Source organism: Podarcis bocagei (assembly GCF_964188305.1).
Source record: "Podarcis bocagei genome assembly, chromosome: 10".
NCBI classification, from domain to species: Eukaryota; Metazoa; Chordata; class Lepidosauria; order Squamata; family Lacertidae; genus Podarcis; species Podarcis bocagei.
In genome coordinates, this window is record NC_138135.1 from 34288159 (window position 1) to 34315531 (window position 27373).

Here is a 27373-nt window from a genome sequence, read left to right on the forward strand (position 1 = left end):
CTGTATAGGGAAGTTCCATTCATGACAGTGGGGTTTTACTGTGAATCGCCATAATACCTATACATGTGAAGAGTCAAAGTTCTGGAATTTACAGCATTGCTAAAGGGTAATTCAATTGTAGTATTATGTTGTAGTCAGTTTGGGAAGGATGAAGCATGGTTCATGTGGATCAGTAATGCAGAGGAAAGCTCATTTCAGTTATAAGTGTAACTTTTGTTCAAACTGGAGTTAGCCTTTGCCTATGGTGCCCAGTTAGTTTCAAGCTGTGAAGCTCCAGTATACTTGAAAACAGGCCGAAAGTGAAGAAATCCCTTTACTACTGTATTTGGGTGAAGCTGACATGAAAACTGAATTTCTCCCATGGATGGTACAATGTTAGTTGTGCTGAACTCTCATACCTTGACCCCTTGTTAAAAGAGAAAAACAATAATTATTCCTTCCCAGTTAATGAAGCAAGCCTGAAGATCCTTAAAACCAAATCAAGTCAAGCTCTCTGAAGTTGAATGAAAAGCAATATGGAATAATGCTTGCATTGCCACTTCCAAAGATCAGCCTCAGAAGTGGCATTGCAAGGTGGTTACTAAGCAGAATAGGACATATATTTCTAATTATCAACCTCAGCAATATTAGTTTGCTGTGTTGCATTGGTAGTGGCTACAATAACTATGTCTCCTGTGCTTGATCCGTCCTTTGCATTGCTCCATATTTAGGGATGGTATGTTTATGTGTTGGCTGCTGGAGGTTAGAAAATATTGATTCATGAAATCATTCCTCATACTCATTATATTAGTAGGCTGTGTTGTATGGCTGCTTTCTTTAGGGACTATATGAGCATTAATTTGCCTTGTGGAACTTTGCTTGTGAATGGATTTTCTTCAAAGGAATAAGAGCTTTCTCTGAGAGAGAGGTTTTATTAAGTTATCTTAAAGTAATTCATATAGCTGCTGCTTCTACAGGTTTAAGCAAACTTTCAAAAGACATGAATAACTTCTTTGTGTTTTGCTGACTTCTAGAGAACTGTCAGGGTTAGACTTCCATTTGTCTTCTTTATTTACCTTTGAAGGGTCAACAGCAGACACCTCCAGTTCAGCAGGCTGGAATGGTGTCAACTGCCCCCCAGGGCATGGGATCAGGAGCACCAACTGCAGACCCAGAAAAGCGCAAGCTCATTCAGCAGCAACTTGTTCTCCTCCTACATGCTCACAAATGTCAGCGGCGGGAACAAGCAAATGGTGAGGTGCGGCAGTGCAACCTCCCTCATTGTCGAACCATGAAGAATGTCCTCAACCACATGACACATTGCCAGGCTGGAAAATCTTGCCAGGGTAAGTATAAAGTTTTTCATCTCATAGAAATCTTTGGTCCTGTTCTTGTCAAGTCAAGTCAAGCCCCTCCGGAAATGTTACCATTGTGACAGTAGGAAGCTAATACTGTCTGAAAAACAATTTTGCAGTAAATTGTGCTCACAAGTTACAAGGTCAGGATGAGAGATACAGATGCTGAAGTTTTAGCAATCAACTTTGGCCTCCACTGTGCAATAAGTAATAAGAGATCCAGACTGGGTGACCTATTGCAAAGAGCAGAAAAGCCTTGATCTGTACTTGGGTAAGATAAGTTTCAATCAACTAAGATTTCCCTTGACCTATCAGTCAAAAGAAGACTTAAGGGGAAAGTTTTCAATTCTGGAGATACAGATATAGATATATGCAGTCCAATATACTCAGAAGCATGAGTCACACTGTACTCCAAGTAATTGTGCATAGATTCTGTGCATCAGTAGCACATGGATAGCTGGCTCAAAGAAATTTAAAGTTTTTAGTGTAAAATTGCTTTTTAACCCTCTTTTTAGTGGCTCACTGTGCATCTTCACGACAAATCATATCGCACTGGAAGAATTGTACACGGCATGACTGTCCTGTGTGTCTCCCTCTCAAGAATGCTGGGGACAAAAGAAATCAACAATGTAAGTAGTCACTAATTTATTTATTTTTAGGGCATTACAGATTTGCAGTATCACTCCATTTCTCATAATGTTTCTCCTAATACTATTAATGGCTGGTGTGAGAGACAGCTGCAGGATCAAGTTCCTACAGGACAAGCAGTGCTCCTGACAGCAGGGACCCTCGATATACATGGACCCTCTACTCTGGCCTCACTATCATATTGTGATGGCAGTCTTGTCTGCAAATACAGTAGGACGCAGCCATAGCTGCCCAAGTTGTGGTAGGCAGCAGCCTCCATGCTTATCAGGTCAGCAACAGACACAGTTTAATGCCACAAACCTTATTGATGTGTTACTAAGGACTTTATAAAAGGATTGATGTATTTTATGTTCATTCTAGTCACTGTTTTTGATCGTTTTCATGTCTTCATTTTTTCTAGCATTATTAGGTGGTGCTGCAGTAGGACTTGGAAATTCTGGCTCTGTAGGGGTTGGTCAGCAGACAACCCCCAACATAAATACTGCTAACCAGATTGACCCCAGTTCGATTGAGAGGGCTTATGCTGCCCTTGGACTAACGTATCAAGGGAATCAGATGCAGACGCAGACACAAGCTCAAGTGAAGAGCCAGCAGCAAGGACAGTCACCGCAGGGACTTCGCCCCATGAATCCTACAAGTATGTTCTTAACTTCATTTTTAAAATGTATATCCCACCTTATTTCAGAAGGCAGCTAACAACTCCAAATCATAGCAACAACAATAAAATATGTAATTCTGCATTAAAAGAAAAATATGACCATCAGCACCTAAGCTACAACTTATTCAAGTATTTTACTAAAGGCATTTGTGAAGTTTTGTATCCATTGGGAGAATGGGTGATAGTGAGGTGAGGCTTTGTATGTGGCAAAAGCAAGTTTTCAAGGTTTCATTGTTCTCTAGTATAACCAAAAAGTTGAACTCAGGGTAGTCTTAGTGAGGGGTTATCTCAGTGATTCCCATTGAGTTAATTTTTAATTTGATGAACAAATTAAACACACTGCAATCTGAGACTCAGTTAAGGAAGCAAAATCTGCCTCTGCCATCATAAGTGCTCCCTCCCCCCTTGAGCTTCTCCTACACATTCATATGGAGGGAAAGAAGCTGTTTTGTAGTAGGGCCAAAATCTGTTTTGCAGCAATGATAGCAGCATGTGTACCCTAGAATATCTGGAAACAACTTAAGCACCCAAAGCAATTAATCTACAGTAGAGCATAGTTTATTTTTTTCTTTCTTTCTTTTGGTCTAGATGCTAATCCTATGGGAGTGAATGGAGGTGTTGGTGTTCAAGCCCAGAGTCTTCTACCTGAATCAATGTTGCATCCAGCTATGAATTCTCAAAAGTAAGTTTATTTTTAATTGTATAGAAAGCAACTTTCGGAATAACACATTGAGGAAAGAATTCACAAAAGTGGCAGAGCTACAAAATAGTAACTTTTAACAAGATGGTTTTTTACAAAAGGAAAATATTGTATATTTTAAAATTTTATCTGTGACCTCTGAATAAAGCTCAGAGATGGCATTTTTGTCTGCCTGATATAAATCTGTTGAGGTCAGCATACTGAGTTAGCATTGGGATACTCTGTTCTGCTATAGGGGCTCCACATTTACCTGAAAACTTTTTTTGTAAAGGTTATAGGTAAAGCAAAATACCTTGCAGTAGCTGCATTGCTTTCATAGTAGATATGCATGTGTCTCATTACTGAATTCTATAGTGCTGCTACATGCACTTAGATCACCGGTTCTATATTGACTGGAAAGTGTTGGCATTTAAATGTTGTCAGTGAAGTAGAATAGCACATTCTGCTAGTGATACACATGCTATATAGCACAGGTTTTGAACTATGATATATAATATGAATATATATCATATACCGGGCTAAATAATTAATTCTGTTCCACAAAAAGGTACATGTTGTGATTGGTAGAGATAGTACAAATTAAAGTTGGTTATTGTGCATAATGTTGCTACTGCTGCTCATTGCTTGGGACAGAGGTCAAGTGAGGACACTCCTGACCATTGTAAATTATTGTTGGTTAATAACAAGTACTCAGGACTTTCCAGAAGCAAGAAATGGCAGCTAATGTTCAGAATTGTATTTCTCCATCTATAAAGTGGAAAGTGAATGAATATTGGAACGCACCTTAATGTAGAACCTTGCCTGAAAGAAGAGTGCAATATCATCCATATGTATTTTAGAGAGAGAGAGAGAAATGTTTATCCACCTATGGCTGAGCAGGAATCTGAGCATGAATAGGCCACTTTCATATACAATTACTTGTGATGTGTTTACATATAAAGAAAGTCTCACTTAATGAGGTTTATTGTGTCTTTGATAATCACCTCTTCCCCCTCCCCCTCTTTTTTTTAGTACCATGATGAATGAAAATGCCAATGTTGCTAGTTTGGGGGCCATGCCAACAGCAACACATCCTTCTGGCATTGGAATTCGGAAACCATGGCATGAAGATATTACTCAGGACCTCAGAAATCACCTTGTTCATAAACTGTAAGTATTGATACCAAATCTTCAAACTTCTAGATGAAATAATTGAAATAGTGCAATAAAAATACTTAAACCTTCTAAATGTATCTGCTGCATTCCTTCCATAGGTGATGGATGTAACTATTCACTTTCTTACCTCGTTAACTTTACAGTTACTGGTATCCCTTGTATGGGAGTTGTGGGAGACTGAGCAGGAGTCTAAAGATCAGTTATTAATGAAAGGAGAAAATCAGCCTTATGACCAAAGATGGCAATATTTCCAATTTGCTGCCTAGCTCATTTGGAATCTCTACATTGAACCAAATGCCTAAAAGGGTGTTGTAGTTGGAATTCAGAGGAAACAGCCAGTGGGGGCCAAGTAGTGTGATCTGGTTCTAGCATGTCATCCATGCTGTCTTGAGCTATCTTTTTTTGTCATTAGAGTTTAATTTCTCAGTAATTGTTTCCACACCCTGCTCCTGAAGACACAAGTCATTTCCAGGGCTAAATGGCAATTCTGTGCATGATGTGATGGGTGTACAAACACACAGCATTGTAACTCTGCCCAAATAAATTATCCTAGGTTACGAGCCATTTTTCGGTACTTAGAACCTTCGCCACATAAACTCCCCCCCCCAAGGCATCCATAGGGGAATTGAAATGACTTCCAATAAACCAAAGAGACATGATCTTGAACATGCCCAGAACATTTTTCTATACTGACTCAATAAGGAAGAAGAAATTATTACTGGTTTCGACCAGGAGACAGACTCATTGTGATAGATTTATTTGGAAGATTTTTATTTAACATTGCTGTTTTCCTCCAAAGAGCTCAAGGTAGCATTCAGTGGTGCCTCGCAAGACGAAAAGAATTTGTTCCGCGAGTCTTTTCGTCTTGCGAAGCACGGTCCGTCGCAACTGCGCCTCTTCAAGCGGCTTTAAAAAAAAGTGCAAGACGTTTTTGTCTTGCGAAGCAAGCCCATAGGGAAATTCGTCTAGCGAAGCAACGCAAAACCGAAAAACCCTTTCGTCTAGCAAGTTTTTCGTCTTGCGAGGCATTCATCTTGCGGGGCACCACTGTACTTGGTGTATTGTCCTCTATCCATCTCAGTTACAACAATGACAGTGGCCTAGTTTGCATGTCACATTAAGCCATAGTTAAACAGTGCTTTAATATGCTGATGCACACCACTCAAAACTTTCATGTTGCTTCTCCCTTGCTTCTGCTGTGCTAAAGATGAAGCAAATCAGACTCAAGCTTGTCTGGAACAAACCTTGGTTTCAGTCCATAGTCTGTTTGGACAAAATGATCCACAGGCTCGGGTTTGGCTGACAAGCCATGTCGCTCTGGCTTATTTTGTCCACAGTGTAACATGAGTGTGTGTGGAAGGAGTGCCATGAGAACTTTCGAGCAGCATGTTTCTCTTTCACATTAAATTATAATTTGTTTTAAACTATGGTTCAATGTGATACACACCAGGTTAGTGAGAATTTGAATTTACCTCCCCAGGCTATATGCATTTTCCTTAGCACTGTTCCACTCAGGCCCTTATGCATCAGCTAATTGGAGTGTAATAATCTGGAGGAGATTTCAGGCTTTAACCCCCCCCCCCAAAAAAAAAACCCAAGAACCTTAAGTTCTGCCAGCAAGAGCTAGAGGAACTATTGGGTGGATATACTTAAAATTCAGAATCTCTTGAGGCTGAACACATTATCAGGCTAAACACAATTTTAGTACCAAAAATTAGCTGACAACCCTTTCACAGAAAAATCAATTCCTGCTAACCCACTCCCTGCCCCCCAAGTTTTCTTTCATTTTTCTACTGATAAACTCTTCGGAGGCAAACCATTGTGGATCTTCAGCAAATCATCCAGAGATCTACTTTATGCTTACACATGGATTAAGGGGAATGTAATAAGTAGTCCATGTAATCTAGACCAGGCATAGTCAAACTCGGCCCTCCAGATGTTTTGGGACTACAACTCCCATCATCCCTAGCTAACAGGACCAGGGGTCAGGGATGATGGGAATTGTAGTCCCAAAACATCTGGAGGGCCGAGTTTGCCTATCCCTGATCTAGACCATTGCCATTTCTTCATGATGGGGAAAAACAATTGAATTGAAAAGAAAAAGCCCAGGCCGTGTTTGCTATCATGCTTCAGGGGCTTGTTTAGTAGTGCTGTAGGTAACAGTGTTGCTCACACTGTTGAGTAAGGGACAGTTCTTAATCATAATTCACATACTGCACTGATTGGATGAGGATTGGTTTTGTTGTCTGTCTTCTGGCCCAGTCAAGACATGTTTTATTGAGACAATAGATGTTTCAGTGTGGCAAACTTTGGTTCTTATTCAGACACCATATTCAAAGAGCGTATGAGTGGAAAGTAGCCTTTTGTTAGGAATCCCTGGACCTAGAACTGAGAACTTTTGGATCTATGCTGCCACTTCATGTTACAGATTGAAAGGTTCAGAAGACTTATCATTTCCTCTGAGGCTGTAAGGTGATTCTACTGGATCAGTCGCATTCCCAGAAATAGCAAGGTTATAAAAGCTTGTTTTGCCTGAGAAACAGTTATCATGACTCTCTCTTTCTTCCTACTGTACCAAGCTATACTCTGCTGGATTCTCTTCAATTTCTTATTCCAGAATTTGTTCTGCCTGTGAGCTAGCATCACAGCAGCTAATTTCATATTTGTACTGAATACCTATTCCTAATTAAGGCATCTTATGTTTTCTGGATGTTGCAAGCTTTCAGTGAGTTGAATTAGACAATTTGTACCTCTTGGTCCAGTACAGCTACAGAATTCCCATCTATGATTGTTCTTGGCTTTTACCAGAAGTTGACAAAAATTAAGAATAACATAAACTCTAGCTGTGGGCATTAGATTTTTGAATCCAGAAGTTCAGGAGACAAATAGTTGGTTCAAGGTTTCCCTCTATATTCTTGCAGAGTACAAGCCATATTTCCAACTCCTGACCCTGCAGCACTAAAAGATAGGCGCATGGCAAATCTTGTTTCCTATGCTCGGAAAGTAGAAGGCGACATGTATGAATCAGCAAATAGCAGGGTAAGTTATTTTGTAATTTTCTGGTATCAAAGTACTAATTTATAAATTGATTTGTCTTTTTGTCATTTCTATAATTATGTTGATCAAAAGCCAGTCATGTTCTTTTCCATTGTATGTATATATAATAAGTATTTGGAAGGAATGCTTCAGTAATACTAATGAATCATCATTTGTAGCAAATTCCAATTTTCTCTGAAGCAAGTTCCAAGGATTTAAACATATTCTATTTTAAGAGTAGGAAACATTTTAGGCTTTGCAAGCCAGATCCCTAGTAGATGCTAGCTTTGTGTCTACCCTCCTGTCAATCACTGGATGTCAGAATGGCATCATTGCAAAGAGCCCTGCACAGTGCTTTAAAGTGTTTGAAGCTTTAGCTTTGTAGAGGCAAAGTCTGCTTTCCCTGCCAGGACACAGTCAGTGGCACCATTTCAGGCTCATAGTTGTGTATCAACAGCTGCATTGGCAGCTGCATCTCTACCTACCCCACACCTGATGTCATATGTGACATACTTTGGAGGGAACTGCTTTGCAGGCAAAATATGAAACTCTGGTTTGGACTGTGGGCCAGAGGTTCCCCACTGCTGCTATTTTCACCAAGAAACAAGCCAGATTGGGGTGACAAAGCCCTGGTTCTGAGTAGTTCCTGCTATACCTCATATAAATAGGATAGTATTTAGCAAATGTGAGGAATGAAACCTGCTCTGACCGAGAAACTAGCCCCCATTTCAGTAGTTCTCCTGGTTATACTCCTTTGCTTTTGTCCATTTACTCCAGTAATGAAGTGCTGCAGTTGGGACAATGTTGCCTTATGGCCAAACCTGCCCACCATGCCAGACACTAGGTATTTGCATGCAAAGGACAGACTCTGAGACCTTGTATTCTGGGACCTAGTAGAGCACTGTCTGTCAGTTGAAGCAGGAGGCAGAGGCTGAGTTCCAAAGCTACAAACAAAGAATATTAGCAAAATATTCTCGTGTAGGCTCATTCCAGTGATGAGTTACCGTATTTTTCGCCCTATAGGACGCACTTTTTCCCCTCCAAAAATGAAGGGGAAATGTGTGTGCATCCTATGGGGCGAATGCAGGCTTTCCCTGAAGCATGGAGAGGTGCGCACCGACCCCTCTCGCTCTCCAGGCTTCAGGAAGCTATCCGCAAGTCTTGCAAGCCCGGCGGGATGTCCCGCGGGCTCGCAAGGCTTGCGGGCAGCAGCCTGCAGCCCACAAGCTCGGGGGACAGCGGGGAGGCGCAGCGCCGCCACCCCGCTATTCCCCGACCTGATCTGGAGGCTGGCGGGGGGGGGGGGAGAAGCAAGCTTGCTTCTCCCCCCTGCCAGCCCCACAAGCTCGGGGGATAGCGGGGTGGCGGAGCTGATCTGGAGGCTGGCGGGGGGGAGAAGCAAGCCTGCTTCTCCCCCCGCCAGCCCCACAAGCTCGCGGGATAGCGGGGCAAGCTGTCCCTGAAGGCAGAAGAGGGAGACGGAGCACTCCGTCTCCCTCTTCTAGCTTGGGGATGGTTGCGCAAAGCCTCTGCAGGGCAGAGCAGTGCGCTGCCCCACAGAGGCTAGGGAGGCTGTCCCTGAAGGCAGAAGAGGGAGACGGAGCGCTCCGTCTCCCTCTTCTAGCTTGGGGATGGCTGCGCAAACCTGGGGGGGAAATAAAATTTTTCCCCTTGATTTCCCCCCCAAAAAACTAGGTGCGTCCTATGGGCCAGTGCGTCCTATAGGGCGAAAAGTACGGTACTTGGAATAAGGAGTAAACTTTTGAGGCTAGTATTTTATAGGGCCTGCTGACTAGATACTTGTATTTGTGGTCAGCTGACTGAATGCTCAGGCAACCTAGAACTGCAGCCTAGATGATGCCCTTGAATTATGGAACACAATCTGCCAGACTTGAAGTGTAAATTGAACAGTTTTGCCATAGGAAGTAAGGCACTGAATCTTGATTTCCTGGGCTTACATGTACAAGACCACTCCCTGGTACTTCAAAGTATCCTGGCCTCTACTGATGGGGACCCCAGTCACATTCTCCCCATTCCCCCTTTCTAGGTCAGTACAGTATGAAGGGCAACCTTCTATGTGTGTATAGCATCCATCACAAGGATCTGCATTTTACTAGTATGGATTAAAATGAAATTCTAATGAGAATGTGGCCACTATTTTCTGTGCAGGAAAAATTACAACTTAATATGGTGTAGCTGGAGGATTCCTTCAGTCTCGGGTGGATTGTAAATATTTATATTGTAAGCTTTCCTTATGGATGCATCTCATATACTTTTCTCATTGCAGGCAGAGTACTACCACTTATTAGCAGAGAAAATTTATAAGATCCAGAAGGAACTGGAGGAAAAGAGGAGGACCAGGCTACAAAGGCAGAATATGATACCAAATGCCCCAGTCATGCCACCAGCTCCTATCAGTCAGGGGCCCATGGGGCAGCCACAACCCGTGATGACAGCAAGTAAGTGTTGTACCCTTACAAAGTTTGATTTAACAATAACAATGAATTTAACAACAACAATAGACATTTGAATCTATTTGATTCTTGGGCACTCAAGAATTACAGGGGTGACAGTCATCCTCCAGCTGGGTACAGAGGGAATAACCCATATGATCCTTCACTCCATATAGTTGTGTGATTTGTTCAGAGCCCAGAAGTGCATAGTGTGAAAACATGGCAAAGTAGTTGTGTCTGTGTGAAAGGAGGCATTGGGACAAGCATGTGTGAAAACTGCTAACTCATTATCAGCATTCTGATATATCTGTATAATTGCAATCATTTGATCATTAAAACGAATAGTTCTACACAAATGACATTACACCCTTTAATCTCTCTTCAGTTATATATAGTTCTGTTTAAGGTTTCCTTTGTTCTGCTTGTGATACATAATCGTCAATTTCAGGGAGGATGCTTGGAGAACTGTGCATGCTTTCACATTCTGTTGAAAGTACCTTCAGAATAATGTCCTTCATCCTGGCATTTCATTTCTAAAGATACATTTGGTTCTTGAAAATAGAACTTGGTTGATCAGCTGCTGAATTTTATAAAGATAGTGCTGCTGTTAGGTTTTTAACATCCGAGATGTAAAAGTTAATATTCCCCAAATGCTGAAATATGTCCAAGAATTTAAGAATTAAAGTTCCCCTTACCCTAAACTAACTTTTTTAAAATGAAAATGTCTGAATTCTTTAATTTTGGTGTTCAACTACATTACAGACGGTCCTCTTCCCGATCCATCTATGATTCGTGCCAATGTGCCAAACCAGATGGTGAATCGAATGCAGACACCATCAGGTAAGAGTTCAGAAAAAGAGAGCTGAACAACTTGGCACTATAGTAGGGACTTTTCATTGTCTCTACCGCTTCCCATGCTAGCTCTAGCATGGTCCCCTACCTGACAGTGCTTCCACCCTGTTCGGCTCCCACTTCGGTGCTGCCACAGCATGCCACCACCATCAGTTATTCACCTTCCTCCAGATATGTTTCCTGCATGGCATGCTTTGGAATGGGTGCTGAGCTAGTGCTTAGCAGCTGCCTGCCAATGTAAATTGCCCCAAATGCTATGCTTGACATTGCCCATCATGCAGTGTCCAACATCATTCTAAAATGTCAAGCTACCACAAGCAGATCAGAGCTGAGCACTGAGTTGGCATAGATTCCAAAGTGCTGGCACATGTTGGGTCAGTATGTCCAGATGTGAGAGGCCGACAGCAGCATTGGGCAGGACATGGCAGTGGAATGGCAGGACACAGCAGCAGCAATGTCAGTTGCCAAAATCTTTCCACATACTTTACAGTGTCTCTAAGAGCCACCATTTTCTTTTTATTGCAACAGGCCATGTCCATATGTAATCATTTTCCCCAAGCTGTGTTTTCTTGATTTTTCTGCATTTCTGGTACATTTTCCTCTCTTGATTTGTTTCAGAATGTCTGTGCTGTAAGTGTCTCTTTCCAGTGCCATGATAAAGTTCCTGTTTGCCTTTGCTTCCTGTCTCTATTCATTTTAACTTCAAGCTTCACACTCCCTTGTGTCTCCTTATTCTCTTGCACACAGTCCTGATACTGGTTTGTCCCTGACATCTTCCTCCTTCTTTCTTGCCTATTTAAAAGATTCCCATCCTTCTCTGATTCTTACAAATTTAACTTTTTGTGTGGCATAGTATAAATATTCTGATGAACTCACCAATCTTGTTTAAACATGTAAACTTCCAGGAATGAATCAGTTTGGCCAGATGACCATGCAAATGCAGTCAGTTGGACCCCGGCAAACTCCTCCCCTTCAGCACCCTGGACAGCTAAGCCAGACGGGGACCATGAACCAGGTTGGTTGACTTTGCTTTCCATTGTTGGCTGCTGTGCCCAAACTATATAGGTGCTGTTTGACACAAGTCCTGCTCAGAGTAGACCTGTTGAAATTAAGAGATCTAACTTGGTCATGTTTATTAATTTTGGTGGCTCTACCTTGAATACCACCCTATGTATTTAAATGTGTTGGTAGTCCACTCTCTAAATAGGGAGTACTGTTCATATTTTAACCAGTTATGTTAACTAAGTTAGACCTGCAACATGCTTCAAATAATGAATTTTATTGGGCTACTGGGCTGAGAATCCAGAGGCAGTACCATTTAAGTCTCTGGCCATGATAGTCCCTGGCAACTTATCTGATAAGAGGGTATCAATAAATTTGCTATGTTAATATCTGGAAATACTATGTCATTCTTAACATTGACTATTAGCTTGATACAATGTTTTATTCATTCATAATAAATACTTCGTTACAGATGGGATTTTCCCCACGTATGCAACAAGGGGTGTCACAACCTTCCAATCAAAGTCAGTTCCTTCAGCAGACCCAATATCCTACATTGTCTCCTGGAATGAATCCAACAAGCACGCCTATGACTCAACCTGGCAATCAGACTCCCACGTCTCAAGTATGTTGAGAGAAGTTCTGTTGGCAGGCTCTTTGTGGATTTGTTTGTGTGTGTGGTAGACCTGAATGAATGATTAAAAGGGAGCAAAATTATTAATTCAAGCCAGTTACTGGCACTACTGATTATCTCGTGAGGACCATCTTTCAGGCAAGCGTACTTAGTACTTATCCTTAAGTTCTCTGTGCACTGCCTTCCATTTTACTCACATTCTCATTGGTTGGCAAGTAGTTCTACAGGAGTGCCACTGAGTGGGAGAAGGAGGAGGATGGGCCAAAGCTCCATCCATTCTCCGATGTGAACTGCCTGCAAGTCACACCACTCCCTCCACATCCTTTTCTCCTTTGTGTTCCAAACTGAGGGAGCAGGAGCTGATGGAGACTAGATCTGACCCTGGGACTTTCAGTTGTTGATACCGAACATAGTTTATTCAGATACTGACAATTCTTTTTTTCAACAGGCACAAATGACCAGCTCTTCCTGTCCTGTGACTTCTCCAGTAGTAGCGCCAGGTTCTCAAGGGAGTCATATTCATTGCCCTCCTATTCCACAGTCTACTTTACATCGAAACTCTCCTTCTCCAGTACCAAGTCGTACTCCCACCCCTCACCATACACCCCCAGGACTGGTATCCCAGCAGCAGCAGCAGCAGCAGCAGCAGCAGCAGCAGCAGCAGCAGCAGCAACCAGCACCACCACAGGCAACAATTGCGTCTGCTCCTGCCACTGTTCCTCAAGCGATGCCACCTGGACCACCATCACAAACTATGCACCCCCCACAGAGGCAGACCCCAACACCTCCCCAGGCTCAGCTGACTCCGCAAGTGCAGCCTCCAGTTTCTGTTACCCCTTCTGCAGAGCAGCAGCTGCCACAGCAACCTCTTTCGCAACAGAGCACGACTGCATCTGTGCCCACCCCTACAGCAGCACTGCAGCCTCAGCATCCTACAACACCCGTAAGGAAGTTTAAGTTTTCTAGGGCTATTAAGAGTGAAAGTCCAACCTTGGGCAAAATCTTTTTAGGTTGTTATGTACAGTATCAAAGGCTAAATGGTTTCTGCTGTCTCAATAGCATGCATTGCATGAAGGTATAGAACAGTATGCTGGACTTTGGAATGCATGCTGTCTTTTGTATAGCAGAGTTTCAAAGAATTAATTCAGCTACAGATGTCTGATAAAAATATGTGTGTGTGATTTCTGGGGAGGAAGGTGTAGAAACTGGTATAGCTAGACATAATTCCGTGGTAGGCTAGTATTAAGATATTGGGTTTTTTGTGTGTAGTGCCTCTTCTTATTGAGATGCACATGGCATAAGTTGCTTGAGATACCATCTAGCTTAGAAGCACAAAATAAAGCAAAGAATACAATTGCTGCAAAACTGTGTAGCACTACTTGACATGTAGCTTTACTAGTTTTGTTGCTTTCATTTTGTAGCTTTCACATCCAGGTGCAAACATTGATGGGCAAGTATCAAACCCACCATCTACCAACAGTGCAGATGTGAACTCTCAACAGGCTGCTCCTGAACAGCAGCAGCAGCAGCCTTTGCCTGAAATTAAAATGGAGATTAAAATGGAAGAGGAGGAGTCAGAACAAACAGATCTTCAAATGGAGGAGAAGCCAGAGGTGAGAGTGTGGCATGCACACTGGATATGCCTAGGAATTCATTCATTTGATCACATCTGGATCTTTTTCTTCCAAGAAGAACAGGAGGGATACGGGAAAGGGGGGGCTGCAATATATCCACTCAACCCTATGAAGTAGATTAGGCTGAAAAGAGAGTAAGTGGCTCAAGGTCGCCCTGTAAATGTCATGGATTTTAGCCCAGGTCTACCCAAATTGCTACTTTATCTACTATACCAGTCTGACTTGCTGATTAGGAAAGTCAATGCACTAATTTTTAAAACATTTCAGTTTTGTTTTTTTGATCCAGATCTCCTGTCTCTGTAGTCTCTGATGCATGATACAAGCGGGGTTAGAAGTTTTCTCTCAAGTGATGACCAAGCAGTTTAATTAGTAGCACTTGTGTGGGGAACAGTTTCTGGCCAGCTGGTCAGATTCTGAACCACCCCCATCCTGTGGTCCATTTTAACAGGTGGGTGGGGTCACCTGATGTCTCATTGACACACACTCTTTTTGGTGCAAAAACTCATTGTGACGTCAGAAGACCCAGACTAAAAAAAATGTTTTATGGTTATAGCACAAGCCACACCTGCAGAGAACAATAATTTATCTGTGGCTTCTTTTCATGCTGGTGGTGAAATATTTGGCTTTCTGGAAGTGCTGATCCCAGTGGCCTTGCTGTAAATTCATCTGCACTATTAATTTGACAGCACTTGTGTGTGTTGTGAAGCACTCTCGGGATACTTTCCCTGCATGTTCCGCCTGGCCTTTGGTTTGGACTCGGTCTGACCCTTATGTTTCCCTCCCCTTATGGTCTTGATTTATCAGCTATTTTAAAATGAGGCTGCATTTAAAATTTTATTTTAACCTGTATTTTAAATTGGTTCCCCCCCTCTTTTTCCTCTATTATGTTTTTACTGTGGTTTTATTGGTGTTAGCCGCCCTGAGCCCGGCTCTGGCCGGGGAGGGCGGGGTATAAATAATTTATTATTATTATTATTATTATTATTATTATTATTATTATTATTATATGTGGGGAAGTGTGTGTGTCTGTCTGTTTCTCTCTCTCTGCGGCCCCTTCGGCGCTTCTCTCCCGGGCATCGGAGAACAAGAGAAAAGCAGAGAGGAAACAGACAGACACAGACAGAGGACTCAGCGTGGGACTCGGGAAAACCCGGAGCTGGCTGACCGACCCATTCACCAGGGAAGCTGGAGTTGCTCTGTTGAGTTGGGCTTTGGGTGGGCAGGAAGGAGAACTGGGGCTCATTGGCTTCGCAGCGTGCAGGCAGCAAGGTCTCCTGTTGTGAGGTGTCTTCAAGGAGCAGCTTGCCTCCACCCCTTCACTTCTTCCAGCCCCTCTTCATGACATTCACTCCTTCTGCGCCTCGCCCGCCCTCTCACTGGCTCTCCCTCTTCCCCACCTGGTCTGTGCTCTCCAGCACAGGCAAAAGAGCAACCTCCTTCTGAGTTCAAAAAAAGGAGGAGGGAAAGGCAGGGAAATCAGGCTTATGCAAAAGCCAGGCAGAAGCATCCTGATGTGGCACATTGCAAAGCTGCCCCCTCTCCCGTGTGTGTGTTTTGCTTTGCACAAGCGTGGCCCACCGTAGCACTCCCCTCCCTGGTGTCAGAGGGCAGGCTCCTTCTCTGCCCCCACCCCGCTCTGCATCTTGGATCTTGAAAACAGCAGCACAGCCTGAGCCTGCTGTCCTCAATGGTAAGAGACAGAGCCTTCTGTTTATCGATGGCTAGCTGAGTTGTCACTCCCCGCCAAAATAAAAAATAAAAATCCAAACCCACACCATCACAACCCACTCTGGCACACATGCCATAGGTTCGCCACCACTGCAATAGAGAGAGTACATACAGTGTCACCCAGCCGCTTTCTTCATTATTATTCTTGAAGGTGTGGTAATTTATTTTATTTTTTTGCTTTTTTGCTCATAAATGTCTTCCTGCTTTTCCAGGTTAAGGTAGAATCCATGTCTGAGGAATGCAAATCTGAATCAACAGAGCAAGAAGAGAAAAAACCAGAAGTGAAGCAAGAAGTGAAGGAAGAGGAGGAAAGACCTAGTACTCCAGGTACTCAGTCTTCACCAGCTTCAGGACAGTCAAAGAGGAAAAGTAAGTTTACTGTTTCTTTTCAGCTACATAGAGAAGCTGTGTAGTTTTCTTAAGTTCGAGACATGAACTTCACATGTTAACATTTCGGTAATAGGACATCCATAGAAGGATGTGCCTTGTCTAGCGAAACACTGGTTAGGAGACATGCCTATGAAATTTAACTATTAGCCAAACTTTATATTTACTGTGCACATTAGCTCTTGAGTAAAATATTTTTAATTCCTACTGTTGTTCCGTATCAAATTCCTGTTCTGACTATTGTAAATTAGTCAGTGCCTAACACTTCACCATTGGATAATGAGTGGGGAAACTGGAAATGAAGCATTGTCTTGATGTTAATGAGATTTCTAATTATCTTGGTTAATTTTATGTTATGTGTCTCCTTTCACAAGTTTTCAAGCCAGAAGAGTTGAGGCAGGCACTTATGCCAACTTTGGAGGCACTTTACCGTCAGGACCCAGAGTCCCTTCCCTTCCGACAGCCTGTGGATCCCCAACTACTAGGAATTCCTGTAAGTGTATTGAAAAGAAACATTTCTCTCAATGCGTAACTACTTTTCCAGGGCTTTGGTGTGTAACAACAAAATCCTGTAGCTCCATCTTTTTCCTTTTTCTTTTTTTCAGATTAGTCTCCTTCAGTTGTCTTCTGTATTTGGCATTTTTAAATTTGTCTGACCGAAAGCAAATGTCTTACCCATTACTTTCTGAGATGGGGTTTCAGGCTTTTGTAGATGAGATAAGCAAAGACATTCCAGGTCTGCACCCAAGGGTTCAGAATTCTTATTTATTTATTTTTCAGGATTACTTTGATATAGTAAAGAACCCCATGGATCTTTCTACAATCAAGAGGAAGCTTGACACAGGACAGTACCAGGAGCCCTGGCAGTATGTCGATGATATTTGGCTCATGTTCAACAATGCCTGGCTTTACAACCGCAAAACATCTAGAGTATATAAGTACTGTTCCAAGCTGGCAGAGGTGTTTGAGCAGGAAATTGATCCAGTTATGCAGAGCCTTGGCTATTGTTGTGGACGAAAGGTGAGGAGAGTCATCTTAAGCTGAATTTCAGGAAATTACCCAAACACTTCAATGTCTAATTTTAAGGATCCTTTAAGTCTGTTTTGAATGCTAATATAGAAATCAAGTATGGTGAACTATTTTAGGATTGTCTTAAATTGTGTTCAGTACTTATTCCAGAGTCTTAATGTTCATCATTAAATACAACATTCAGTTGTTTTCCTACTGCATGTAAGCAATAAAGCAGATGGTCCTCCAAGGCTAAGAAGTTTATTGTCCCTGGTCTACCCCTACATGTAGTTGTGTACAAAATATTTTGATGGCAAGGTTTTCTTTGGGGTAAACAGCATTCCAAATGGATAAAACTACTGCCTAATAAATGTTATGTTGTACAGGAATCATCATTAGCACCACAACATTTGTAGTTGTGCTCTGATTCTAGGAGCTTGGGGAGGGGCGGACAGTGTTGATACTGAACTACCACCACTGATACTTCATGAATACTTATAAACAAAAACCTGAGGTTTCTGGGCAATCCCAAGTATGGGCTTTCTGCCTCTTCAGGACAGTGTCTGGAACCTTCTAGAGCTTATCTATTAGGAAAGTTTGGTGCCCAGCCTGCCCTCTGGAGATAGTGTGCATGCCCTCATTGGGTGGGATCTGTGCTTCCGCTGCTTTTGTAGCAGCTTTTGAAACTTTGCTTTAAAGTGTCTTATTTCTTGGATACCTGTAAGCAACCTGCGTTCCCCTCTCTTTTCAGTTGGAGTTTTCACCACAGACTTTATGTTGCTATGGCAAACAGTTATGCACAATCCCACGAGATGCTACATATTACAGTTACCAAAACAGGTAAGAAAATGCTTGGGTACAACATTGTACCTGCTGTGAAAAATTATATTAGATATAGGCAGGCATGCACTTATATTTATAGCATACTCAGCAGATTACTTCCCATGCACGCCAAGTGCCTTGTTGCATCAATTGACTTTTTCTTCCTGTTTCAGAAATTAGGATGTTAATATAAACTCTCCATATGCTTTAGATAAGTTCAAAGCTTGCAGTAAAGCCATCATTTTTTCCTCTGTATGAAACAGTGCACAGAAAAGCGTGCATGTTTGCATCTTGAGTTCACTGCATTTAACATTCAGTCTTGTCCTAAGGGAGACATATTTCCTGTTTTAGATCACAGTTATTTCAACCAAAGCTGTAGTTGTAAAGCTGTGTTTTGTTTGAGCTGCGTGAAAAGCAGGGTGCCTGCAAGGTCAGAGAGGGGCTGACTTGACTCTGCCATGGCCTCTTACAGTCTCTCACTCTCAGCTAGAATTTCTATGCTAGTAGCACTCCTGTGTGTGTGCTTGGGATCTCTTAACTATTGAGGCATAACTGTCAAGTGTTCCTGAGTATGTACTTTTGTTTAAGAAGCTAAATCTTGCACTGCATCAGACCAAGATTTACCTGGTCCGGCATCTTTTATGGGAATTTCAGTAAACCAGCAACTTCTCTGTACTCCACTGGACCTGCAGCCTTCAGTTTGTTCTCGATAGCCCTTTTCTGAAGTGGAAATTAACTGAGGAGTGAACTCTGGAGTTGTTTGATTAAATAAGCATCACCGTGCATCTTAATTTTACCACCTGCACCTGCATGATGATGGCAGTCTTTCTGAAGACTTGCTTTCTGTGATAGCACGGTTCCATGTTCTGCTTTGGGGTCGGAAAACATCTGATAGGAAAAACTGTGTTTGGAGCTCTTCTAAGGGAGGAAGGAAAACTGAGAACACAACTTTTTCACGATTTTTGTCAGGAGTATTGCTGCAAATCATGCTTTGGGTGGATTGCTGAAGTAGACAACTAGTTCTTTAACAAATCTAAAGCTAAGATTTCATTTATTTCTATAACTTTACAGCTTCATGCCATAAGTCATTTTTATCACAAATGCCAACTTGAGTAAAGAAATCTTCATATGTATACATATGAGCTGGGATCCAAAGAACTGCTGTAGGTGTGTACATGGGCTAGGGCATTGCTACTGTATTTTTTTACCTTTAATCAGCAGACTGTCATGCCATATCACAGCTTTTGAAATTAAGAGGAGTTTCAAAAACAATGTGGAATGGAAGGTTGCTGTCCAAAACATTCAAGGCAAAGCCTTCCCCCCAAGCAGATAACACTAAGTGGTTCTTTGGACACTGGTCTTTTGAATGTCCAAATCAATGTTTGTCATTGTATCAGTGTAATAAATAAACTAACCTGTTATAGATAGGAAACATAGGTGGTGAAGAAGTGATCCGTTCCTTAGCAATTATATTTCCTCTAGTGTTGGTTTTGCTTTGCTTTATAATACTGTCACAGTTTTGTTTTTTGTTTTTGTTTCTTTTTGTTGTATGTTTGCACTCAAATTAACTTGCTTAGCAATGGAAAGGCTGCAGTTTCTGTGCACTCTTGCGGGTAAAAAAACATCTTGAGTAAAGCATTCAACATTAATTTAGATGAAGATGGAATCCTTTTAATATGTCAATTATACATCAATTTGGAGGCATGGAACATCAGTACGTCACATATTAAGAACATACATATGCATGGCTGATTGTCAGATGCCTTAAAGCACCTGTCATTTTGGCAGATCATGAACAATTGCATAGAAATTGTTTTGGGGATGGTTACTGCTGCTTTAAACAGATGTTGCAAACAAAAAATGCTTTGAGGGGAAGGACTGGCCTGTCAACATTTGAGCATTCTCAAGATGGATTGTTTTCACCCCTTTCCAGCCCTCTCCTGGCAGATGTTCTTGTGAAAAGAGTTGCTACCCTGATGCAGATGTCAGAGCAGCAATTGCTCTTACCCTTTCTTCATTTTGATTCTCTGCTTTATTGTAGCATTGATTATTGAAATGAGGAGGGCATGGGCATACTAAAATGGAATACTCTTTTTATTTGCTATAATTTGCTGCTTGTGATCCCATTTGAGAGATTTAATGCTAATCTGTGCTTTGCCTTGGCTTTCTGCTTTGTGTTGTCCTGTCTTGCTTCTGTGTATTTGTTTTTCGTCCTGCAAATCCCTATTTCTTTGTTCGTGTGTGTGTGTTGTTTTTTTATTTCTCCTTCATGCTTGTCGTTGTCTGCACTTGGCTTTGATTGCAAAAAAACCAACCCAAACAAAAAAACAAAACCAAACACAAACTCTGGGTCCCATAAATCTTCATCATTGAATGTCCCTGTCGCCGTTGATGACCTGCTCTCTGCTCCCGCCCCCCTCCTTGGCCTGCTGTGATTGGTGGCTCCGTTGCTTGGCTTGGGCTGTGTTGTGTGGACGGAACAGTTCACCCAAATATGGCCTTCTTGCCGACAGGTATCATTTCTGTGAGAAGTGCTTCAATGAAATCCAAGGAGAGAGCGTTTCTTTGGGGGACGACCCATCACAGCCTCAAACGTGAGTAGCTATCTCCTTTCTAATTATTTTTAAATTTCTTACAACATTTATCATAGCATTAGTCAATCTCATACTCTAAATACTATTAAACAATTTACATCAAATTTATGGTAAAATTCCTTATTTAATGCTGAGGCCTTGTGCAATTATGGGAGGAACAGAGGACAGGAATATTATTTGAAAACAAGACAAATCTTATGTTTCAGAATGAGCTTTAGCTTTTAAAACACATTCATATTTTGGTGAGAATATGAAAAACCACTTTTGAAAAGTAGAAGCATTATTCCAGTTTATATGTTAGATTTAATAAAGACCTAATGTTTAAGAATTCCAGTCCCACCTGAGCCTGCAAAATTTTTTGTTGCTTCTTCTTGTAGAAAAGAGACTTCACAACTTGCTTTAACTTTTAACTATTTTGTGCATGTGCATGCACACACATACACACCATGACTACCTTTAACCTGTTGAGCAGGAGATCCAGTAAGGAATTGTTCAGGCAGGTACCTAACTGAAAGCAGGCCTAAATTTAAAAACACGGATGACAGATTTTCCTGCTCAAAATAGGGTTATGTTGGAGCAGAGTGTTCATAGGAATTGTTTGCTGGAGGTTGCAACCATGTTCTGACACTTAGAATATTTATGTGCCTTTACATATTGGCCATATTTGAACGCCACATCCTCTTCTCCTTAGGCACAGCTACAAGGATGAGATGAGAACTGCATGTTGTCCAAACCCTAAACTGTGACTAACCTTAACTATGGCTTGCAACAACTCAACTTCAAACCATGTGTTATGAAGCATGCTTGTTTCAAACAACCCATAGTTAATGCTAGCCACAGTTTAAGTTAAGTTCAGATGACATGATGTTGCGGTTAATCTAACCCAGAAGTGGAACCATTGGAACTCTCAGGAGGGGAGTGCACAAGCTCAAGGCTTGTTGTGGCTCACTCTTGTCATGCTGATGTGTGACTTGTCGTGAAATCTGGACTGAGTCAATGTGTAAGGCTCCCTTGCTTCAACTTCAATATTTGTAATGTTGTTCTGATAGTTTCATAATATATGAAATAGATTACTTAATTGTAGTAAGTGGGGGTCCTTTGCCTGATGGATTCTGATTCCTAATGCTGAGGATTAAACAAGAAGCGCCTGGAAGGAGACTTAGCTAAAAACTTAGTCTTCAGTCTTGTCCACCACTAATTTAACCTACAGGAGAAAATATGTAGTAGATTTTTGGAGAATAAGTGCCTAAAATGCTTTAAAATACATTTTTAATGCTAAAATACACAGGATCTCAAGAGACATAATTTTTAGTCTGGTTGGATTCTGAGGCAGCAGACGTCTTCCAGAAAAGGAAAGTTTCCTACCCTTTAAAAGGTGAAAGGGAACTAGCCAGGAAAAGCTTCTCTAGGCAACAATTTCATAACTGGAGCATCACCACCAAGAACATCCTAGATGTTCAGATTTTTTCCCCAGTCCAAGAGCACTCTTTGAAATCTGAGAAACTGTTATAGGCACTACAAAATATCCTTTCATATCCAGGCCAAGTTCAAGGCGTTACTATTAATATATTAATACAAAGCCCTCAACAGCTTGGGATCCATTTACTTGTGAGATCACCTTACCTCATTATATGCACATTTGATCTTTGAACATTTTAAAGTACCTGTTTTAACTTTTTTTGTTGACATTACATTAACATGTCTTGTAAACCACTTAGAGATTTATTACAATCAAGCAGTATATAAACTTTGTTAAATAAACATCACAGAAGGTTAACAGGTAATGCTTAGATACACACACACTAAAGCAGGCAAAATATCTCTCCCCCACAAATAGTAATAATACAAAAATACAAACAATTGCCACTCCCCTGTCCTTCCCCAAACTTGACGTTTATTCATTTTGTATACTGCCCTTCATCCACAGATCTCAGGGCAGTCAGTTCACAACATTAAATTACAATATAAAAACCACAAAATACATAGTAAAAAAGAACAACAACAACTTATAATGAAGGGGTTTGAGAAGTGGGGTCCCTAAGAATTTGGGTTAGTACTGGTGCTTTTTAATTTGTTCATAAATCACTTGAAATTAAGCACGAGCAGTGTATTAGCCAGTTTTACTGATGATACTGAATTGTTAAGGTGGTAAAACCAAAAGAGTATTGTGAGGAGCTCCAAAAGAATCCAAACTGGATGAATGGGCATTAAAATAGCAAATGCTGTTCAGTGTAAGCAAGTATGAAGTAATGGTCAACAGGGCAAAGCATCCTTATTTCACATATATCCTTATAGAGTCTGACATGATGGTTACTCACCAGGAATGAAATCTTGAAGTCATCATTGGTAGCACAGTGAAAATGTTGACCTATCGTGTGGCAACTGTGCAAAAGGCAAACTCCATGTTTGGGATCTTTGGTAAAGAGACTGGGGAAAACTCTAAATATCACAATGTGATTATACATATTTGTAGAGTGACCACAACTCCCCATTAAAAAGGGGGGGCAAAGGGTCTTGGCTTGTACCAAGGTGGGTGCCTGGGGGCAATGTGATACTTTCAGGTGTCACACTGGGGACCCCAGCCTATATCTTACAGCTGCTGTCCATACCTCTTTGAGAGGATACAGTAATAGCACCACCTCCCAAAATTTCAGTTCCATGTGGGGTACCTATGATATTCCTTCATGTTATGAGGGCCCAGATCAGGTAAGGCCTTAAAAGCTGAAACCAGAAATTTGAGTTTGTGGTTGGAAACAAACCAGTAATCAATCCTATTAAGTGTAGCATAATTCTTATGGCCAGCAAAAGTCTGCTACATTCTGGATCAACTTCTGAAAAAAATTCTAAAGCAGCTTTATAGACAACACACTGCAGTAGTTCAGTGGTAGAAGTTACAAAAGCACGTGCTACAACAGTTATTAACAATAATTTCCTAACCTTATTTAATTAGTTTGCTATTGTTCTAAAAGGGTGCTTTTCAACAAAGCCTCTTTGGAATAGCTTACCATAGTAGAAAAGAATGAAACAGCTAGCAACATTGCGATAAACAAAATCATGTATCTGATAAATTAAGCTCTAGTCCGTGAAAGCACATGCCATAATAAAATGTGTTGGTCTTTAAGATGCCACAAGACCCTGTTAATTTTGCTGTAACAGACTAACATGGCTACTACCTGTCTGGTAACAATAAACCCAAGTAAGCAGCAAAGGGGGGGGAAATATGACAGTCACTAAAATAATAGATCAGATTGCAGCAGCAATTCAATTAAAAGCCTTGGTAAAAAGGAAATTGAGCTGAATCAAGGTAGAAGTAACTGCCATATTTATGTCTAGAGAGACTATTCAAATACAAAGCACCATCACTGAATAGATGCTCTCACTAAAAGAGTTGAGGGCACCTGGAAAAGGGTGTTGGAAGGTGGGCTGGTGCATATAAGAAAAGATGGTTCTTCTTAAGTACTCTAGTGTCAAGCTGTTCAGGGCTTTAAAGGTATAAAAATGACATTTGCATTGAACTTGGAAATATTGGGTAACTTTGTAGAACTATTAATACTGCAGAGGTGCTGAAACTAGTGTGTCCTGCTTAACAGTTTATCGGTTGTGCTTGGAACCAGATGAAGTTTCTGAACCAATTTTAAAGGCAACCCCATATACAACATATAACAGTAGTCAAACTCTGAAATTTCCAGAGGGTAGAAAACTATGTCCAGGCTATCATAGTAGAAGCAACTATTACAGCTGAGAGAAGATAAGGAGGTCTCACTAACCCAAAAGCTAGTCATAAGTTGTATATTAATAAATGTCAGTCTTTAAAGATGATGTTTTTTATAAAATGGGGTTTCATGATACGTCAAACTGTAGAATGTGTTTAAATAGTACATTCTGTACTTCCTAGTAGCCTCTTTGTGCTTGTCTGCTCCCCAATCTGTGATGGAGGGTTGAATTTGGATGGTTAGAAGCTGCATGGTGACTGCATGGTTCCTGTACCTAGTGAGGAAGAAATCATCTGTAGCTTCTGATGACACTTCTAAGCCCTAAGACTTTCTGGATTTTTAAGCATTTGCAGAGGGGGAAGAGTGCTTAAGTGTGTGGTCACAGGTTATGAATGGCAACTCTGGTGTCTTACAAGCTTTTAAGTAGCCACTACATTGCCCTAGATATTTGAATTCACCTGTAGTTTTCCTTCCTCTCAAAATTTTTAATTCTTAAGAAGCAGAATGCATATGGAGTTCTATTGGGCTGTGTAGCAGGGTTTCCTGTAGGTGCTAGGAAGATTTATTATTATTATGAGCAGCTACTTATTTTTGTTACAACTGTGATTATCAATTTTTCTCCTCAGCACAATAAATAAAGACCAGTTTTCTAAAAGGAAAAATGATACACTGGACCCTGAACAGTAAGTCATGCTTGAGCAGCTCAAATCACTTGTCATTTAAAAAATGAAAGTTTTTTTCACCATTTATTCATTTATTTTTGCAGGGGGGTGGGAGGGGTGAGTGGAAGGCTTTAGGATTATTCTCTTAGTTTATCACCTGCAATATTGATGGTGTGTTGTACCTTAAGAAAGCAAATATTTGCCTGCCTAAGTATAGCCACATAATCTGAGTTTGGGGTAGAAAAACCTTTGATTTCTTTAGTCAATATTACAAATTTATATTGAATATATTTGTTTTGAAGTATAAAAAATTGACTTCACTTTTTCAAAAGCCTCCCAATCCTCTTTGTAAACATTTAACTGTGCTTTGTCATGTACCTAGTTCTGCCTTCAGACTTAGATGTACAGGAATCTTAGTTGCTGTGGAATGTAAGAAAAGAGAAGCTATATAATGCATAACTAAAATCAATGTAGACCATATGGGGAGTAGTGGTTTGCATTTGGGCATAGTACACTAGACTGTTGCTGAGAAAAGATACATGTACAGCAGGTTTGAAATTGTACAGTTCTGAATATTTTGTACTTGGGCTACATAATCTTCAGTTCCAACACATTTTTTCTAAATCAGTTATCTTCAACAACTTCCTGTGTTGCTTATACTTTGATTCTCTCTTCCAGGTTTGTTGAATGTATAGAATGTGGAAGAAAAATGCATCAGATTTGTGTGCTTCACAATGAGACAATCTGGCCATCTGGGTGGGTTGCTTCCTGCTTTTTGTTTCCTTTTTTCTTACAAAGATGGTAATTTGTTGATGATGTGCTTTTTGTGTACAATTAAAAAAATGACAAAATGACTACAGTTCTATCTGGAAAGAGTGCTGGTGGTCTAGTTTAAAACAGCAACCATTCCAGCTTAAAATTGTTTTTCTAAAACGCCATTAAGTTGCTATTTTCAAGTCAGTTGATAAACTTGCCCTCTTAATAGACATTTGTTAACATACTCCTATGTAATATCAATGCTGCCTTTAGAGGGACTTTCTACAACTCAGATCCCAGGAAGCTTGATTTTTCTAGTTCCAATAACCTTACTACTGCTGCCACAGATCACAGAATGCACAGAGAGCATCATTTATATGGTCCATGATGCAGTATTTCAGAAGGCAGGCCAACATTCTCCACAGCATCCTCCATTCTGTCCATCCAGTATATTGTCCTAGTTGGGATTTATGCTCTCCTTTGAAGAAAGTGCTATAGGGAAACGGCTGAAGTGGTAGTATAGTGTACATTAATCACTGGATCAGCTTAAAATTAGTGCTCATCTTAAACCGGAAAAGGGAAGTTAATTGATAAAACATATTTTTGGCAATAAGACCTTTTAGTGATTTCCTAATTTATTGTTGATACATACTAAAACATTGATCAAATCCAATATGCTATCCTTTTTTTAAAAAAGAAATAATGGTTGAAATAAGTACTGGGTATCAGGATGTTAGAAAATATCAAAGGAATATTTTTGTGGAGATTATTCACCTTTTTGTTAAGAATATATTTTGAATTTCTTTTTTCCCCATTTCTATTTCAGCTTTGTTTGTGATGGTTGCCTAAAGAAAACTGGGCGAACCCGGAGAGAAAATAAATTTTGTGCTCGAAGTAAGTGAAGATATTCCTTGTCTTCCTCAACCCTTTGGTTGCTTTATTTCAAGCATTTTAATCCTGTCTTTCCTTCAAGATGGCTAACAACAACATTAAAAATCAATACAATAGAGAATTTCAAGTACAACAAAAATAAAATAGCAAGTTAAAATATCAGTCCCAATTGCCCACATAACTTTTTAGCAAAATTAAACCTCTAAAGTCCTAGAGCCTTCATAAAAAGAAGAGTTTCCCTTGGCAGGGAGTTCCAGAGGCTGGACACAGAACCTGAGAAGGTCTCATGGACCCAACAAGATGCATTTCAGGGGTCAGAGCATCCACTTGATGCTCACTTACCGATTAGGAAATAAATCTTACTAATTTCAGAAGATCCTATAGCTAAGTGATACGTTAAGAACTGTTGTTATTACATGCTGTTTTTTCACTAAGCCACAGAAATTAACTTGAGGTAGTCTATTGACCAGATCAGTTCCATTTGGGTACTGACAATATTCCTTTATCAGGAACATAATCCTAATGTTACTCTGCCTTTAAGGTGGAATTTTGAATCTTTGGTCATTTTTATAATAAGAAATTAGGCAAGTATAGAAGTCCTTGCCTATCAGTAACCGCCTGGTAACTTGCGCTGACAAGGTGCAATTAGGAGGCCCAGATCTCTGTACATCCTTGAAATATGGAAGACATTAACTTGCAGCCAAAC

At 40.8% G+C, this 27373-nt stretch overlaps 1 protein-coding gene across 2 annotated transcripts in view; it reads left to right on the plus strand.

The window, feature by feature from the left end:
* The window catches only part of EP300 (EP300 lysine acetyltransferase), a 77644-nt gene that overhangs the window by 36282 nt on the left and 13989 nt on the right, over positions 1-27373 (plus strand). The window contains exons 4-24 of one of the 2 annotated variants that reach the window (XM_081209458.1): positions 1064-1325; positions 1850-1963; positions 2383-2619; positions 3229-3322; positions 4352-4489; positions 7417-7534; positions 9819-9990; positions 10747-10824; positions 11742-11851; positions 12311-12463; positions 12921-13088; positions 13119-13415; positions 13894-14085; positions 16047-16203; positions 16596-16714; positions 17002-17241; positions 17981-18069; positions 20565-20645; positions 24985-25041; positions 25699-25776; positions 26603-26670. In XM_081209458.1, coding sequence (XP_081065584.1) covers positions 1064-1325; positions 1850-1963; positions 2383-2619; positions 3229-3322; positions 4352-4489; positions 7417-7534; positions 9819-9990; positions 10747-10824; positions 11742-11851; positions 12311-12463; positions 12921-13088; positions 13119-13415; positions 13894-14085; positions 16047-16203; positions 16596-16714; positions 17002-17241; positions 17981-18069; positions 20565-20645; positions 24985-25041; positions 25699-25776; positions 26603-26670 — 3022 coding nt within the window. Of the gene's footprint in view, positions 1-1063; positions 1326-1849; positions 1964-2382; positions 2620-3228; positions 3323-4351; positions 4490-7416; positions 7535-9818; positions 9991-10746; positions 10825-11741; positions 11852-12310; positions 12464-12920; positions 13416-13893; positions 14086-16046; positions 16204-16595; positions 16715-17001; positions 17242-17980; positions 18070-20564; positions 20646-24984; positions 25042-25698; positions 25777-26602; positions 26671-27373 lie in introns of both variants that reach the window. The other variant, XM_081209457.1, reaches the window with a different exon arrangement.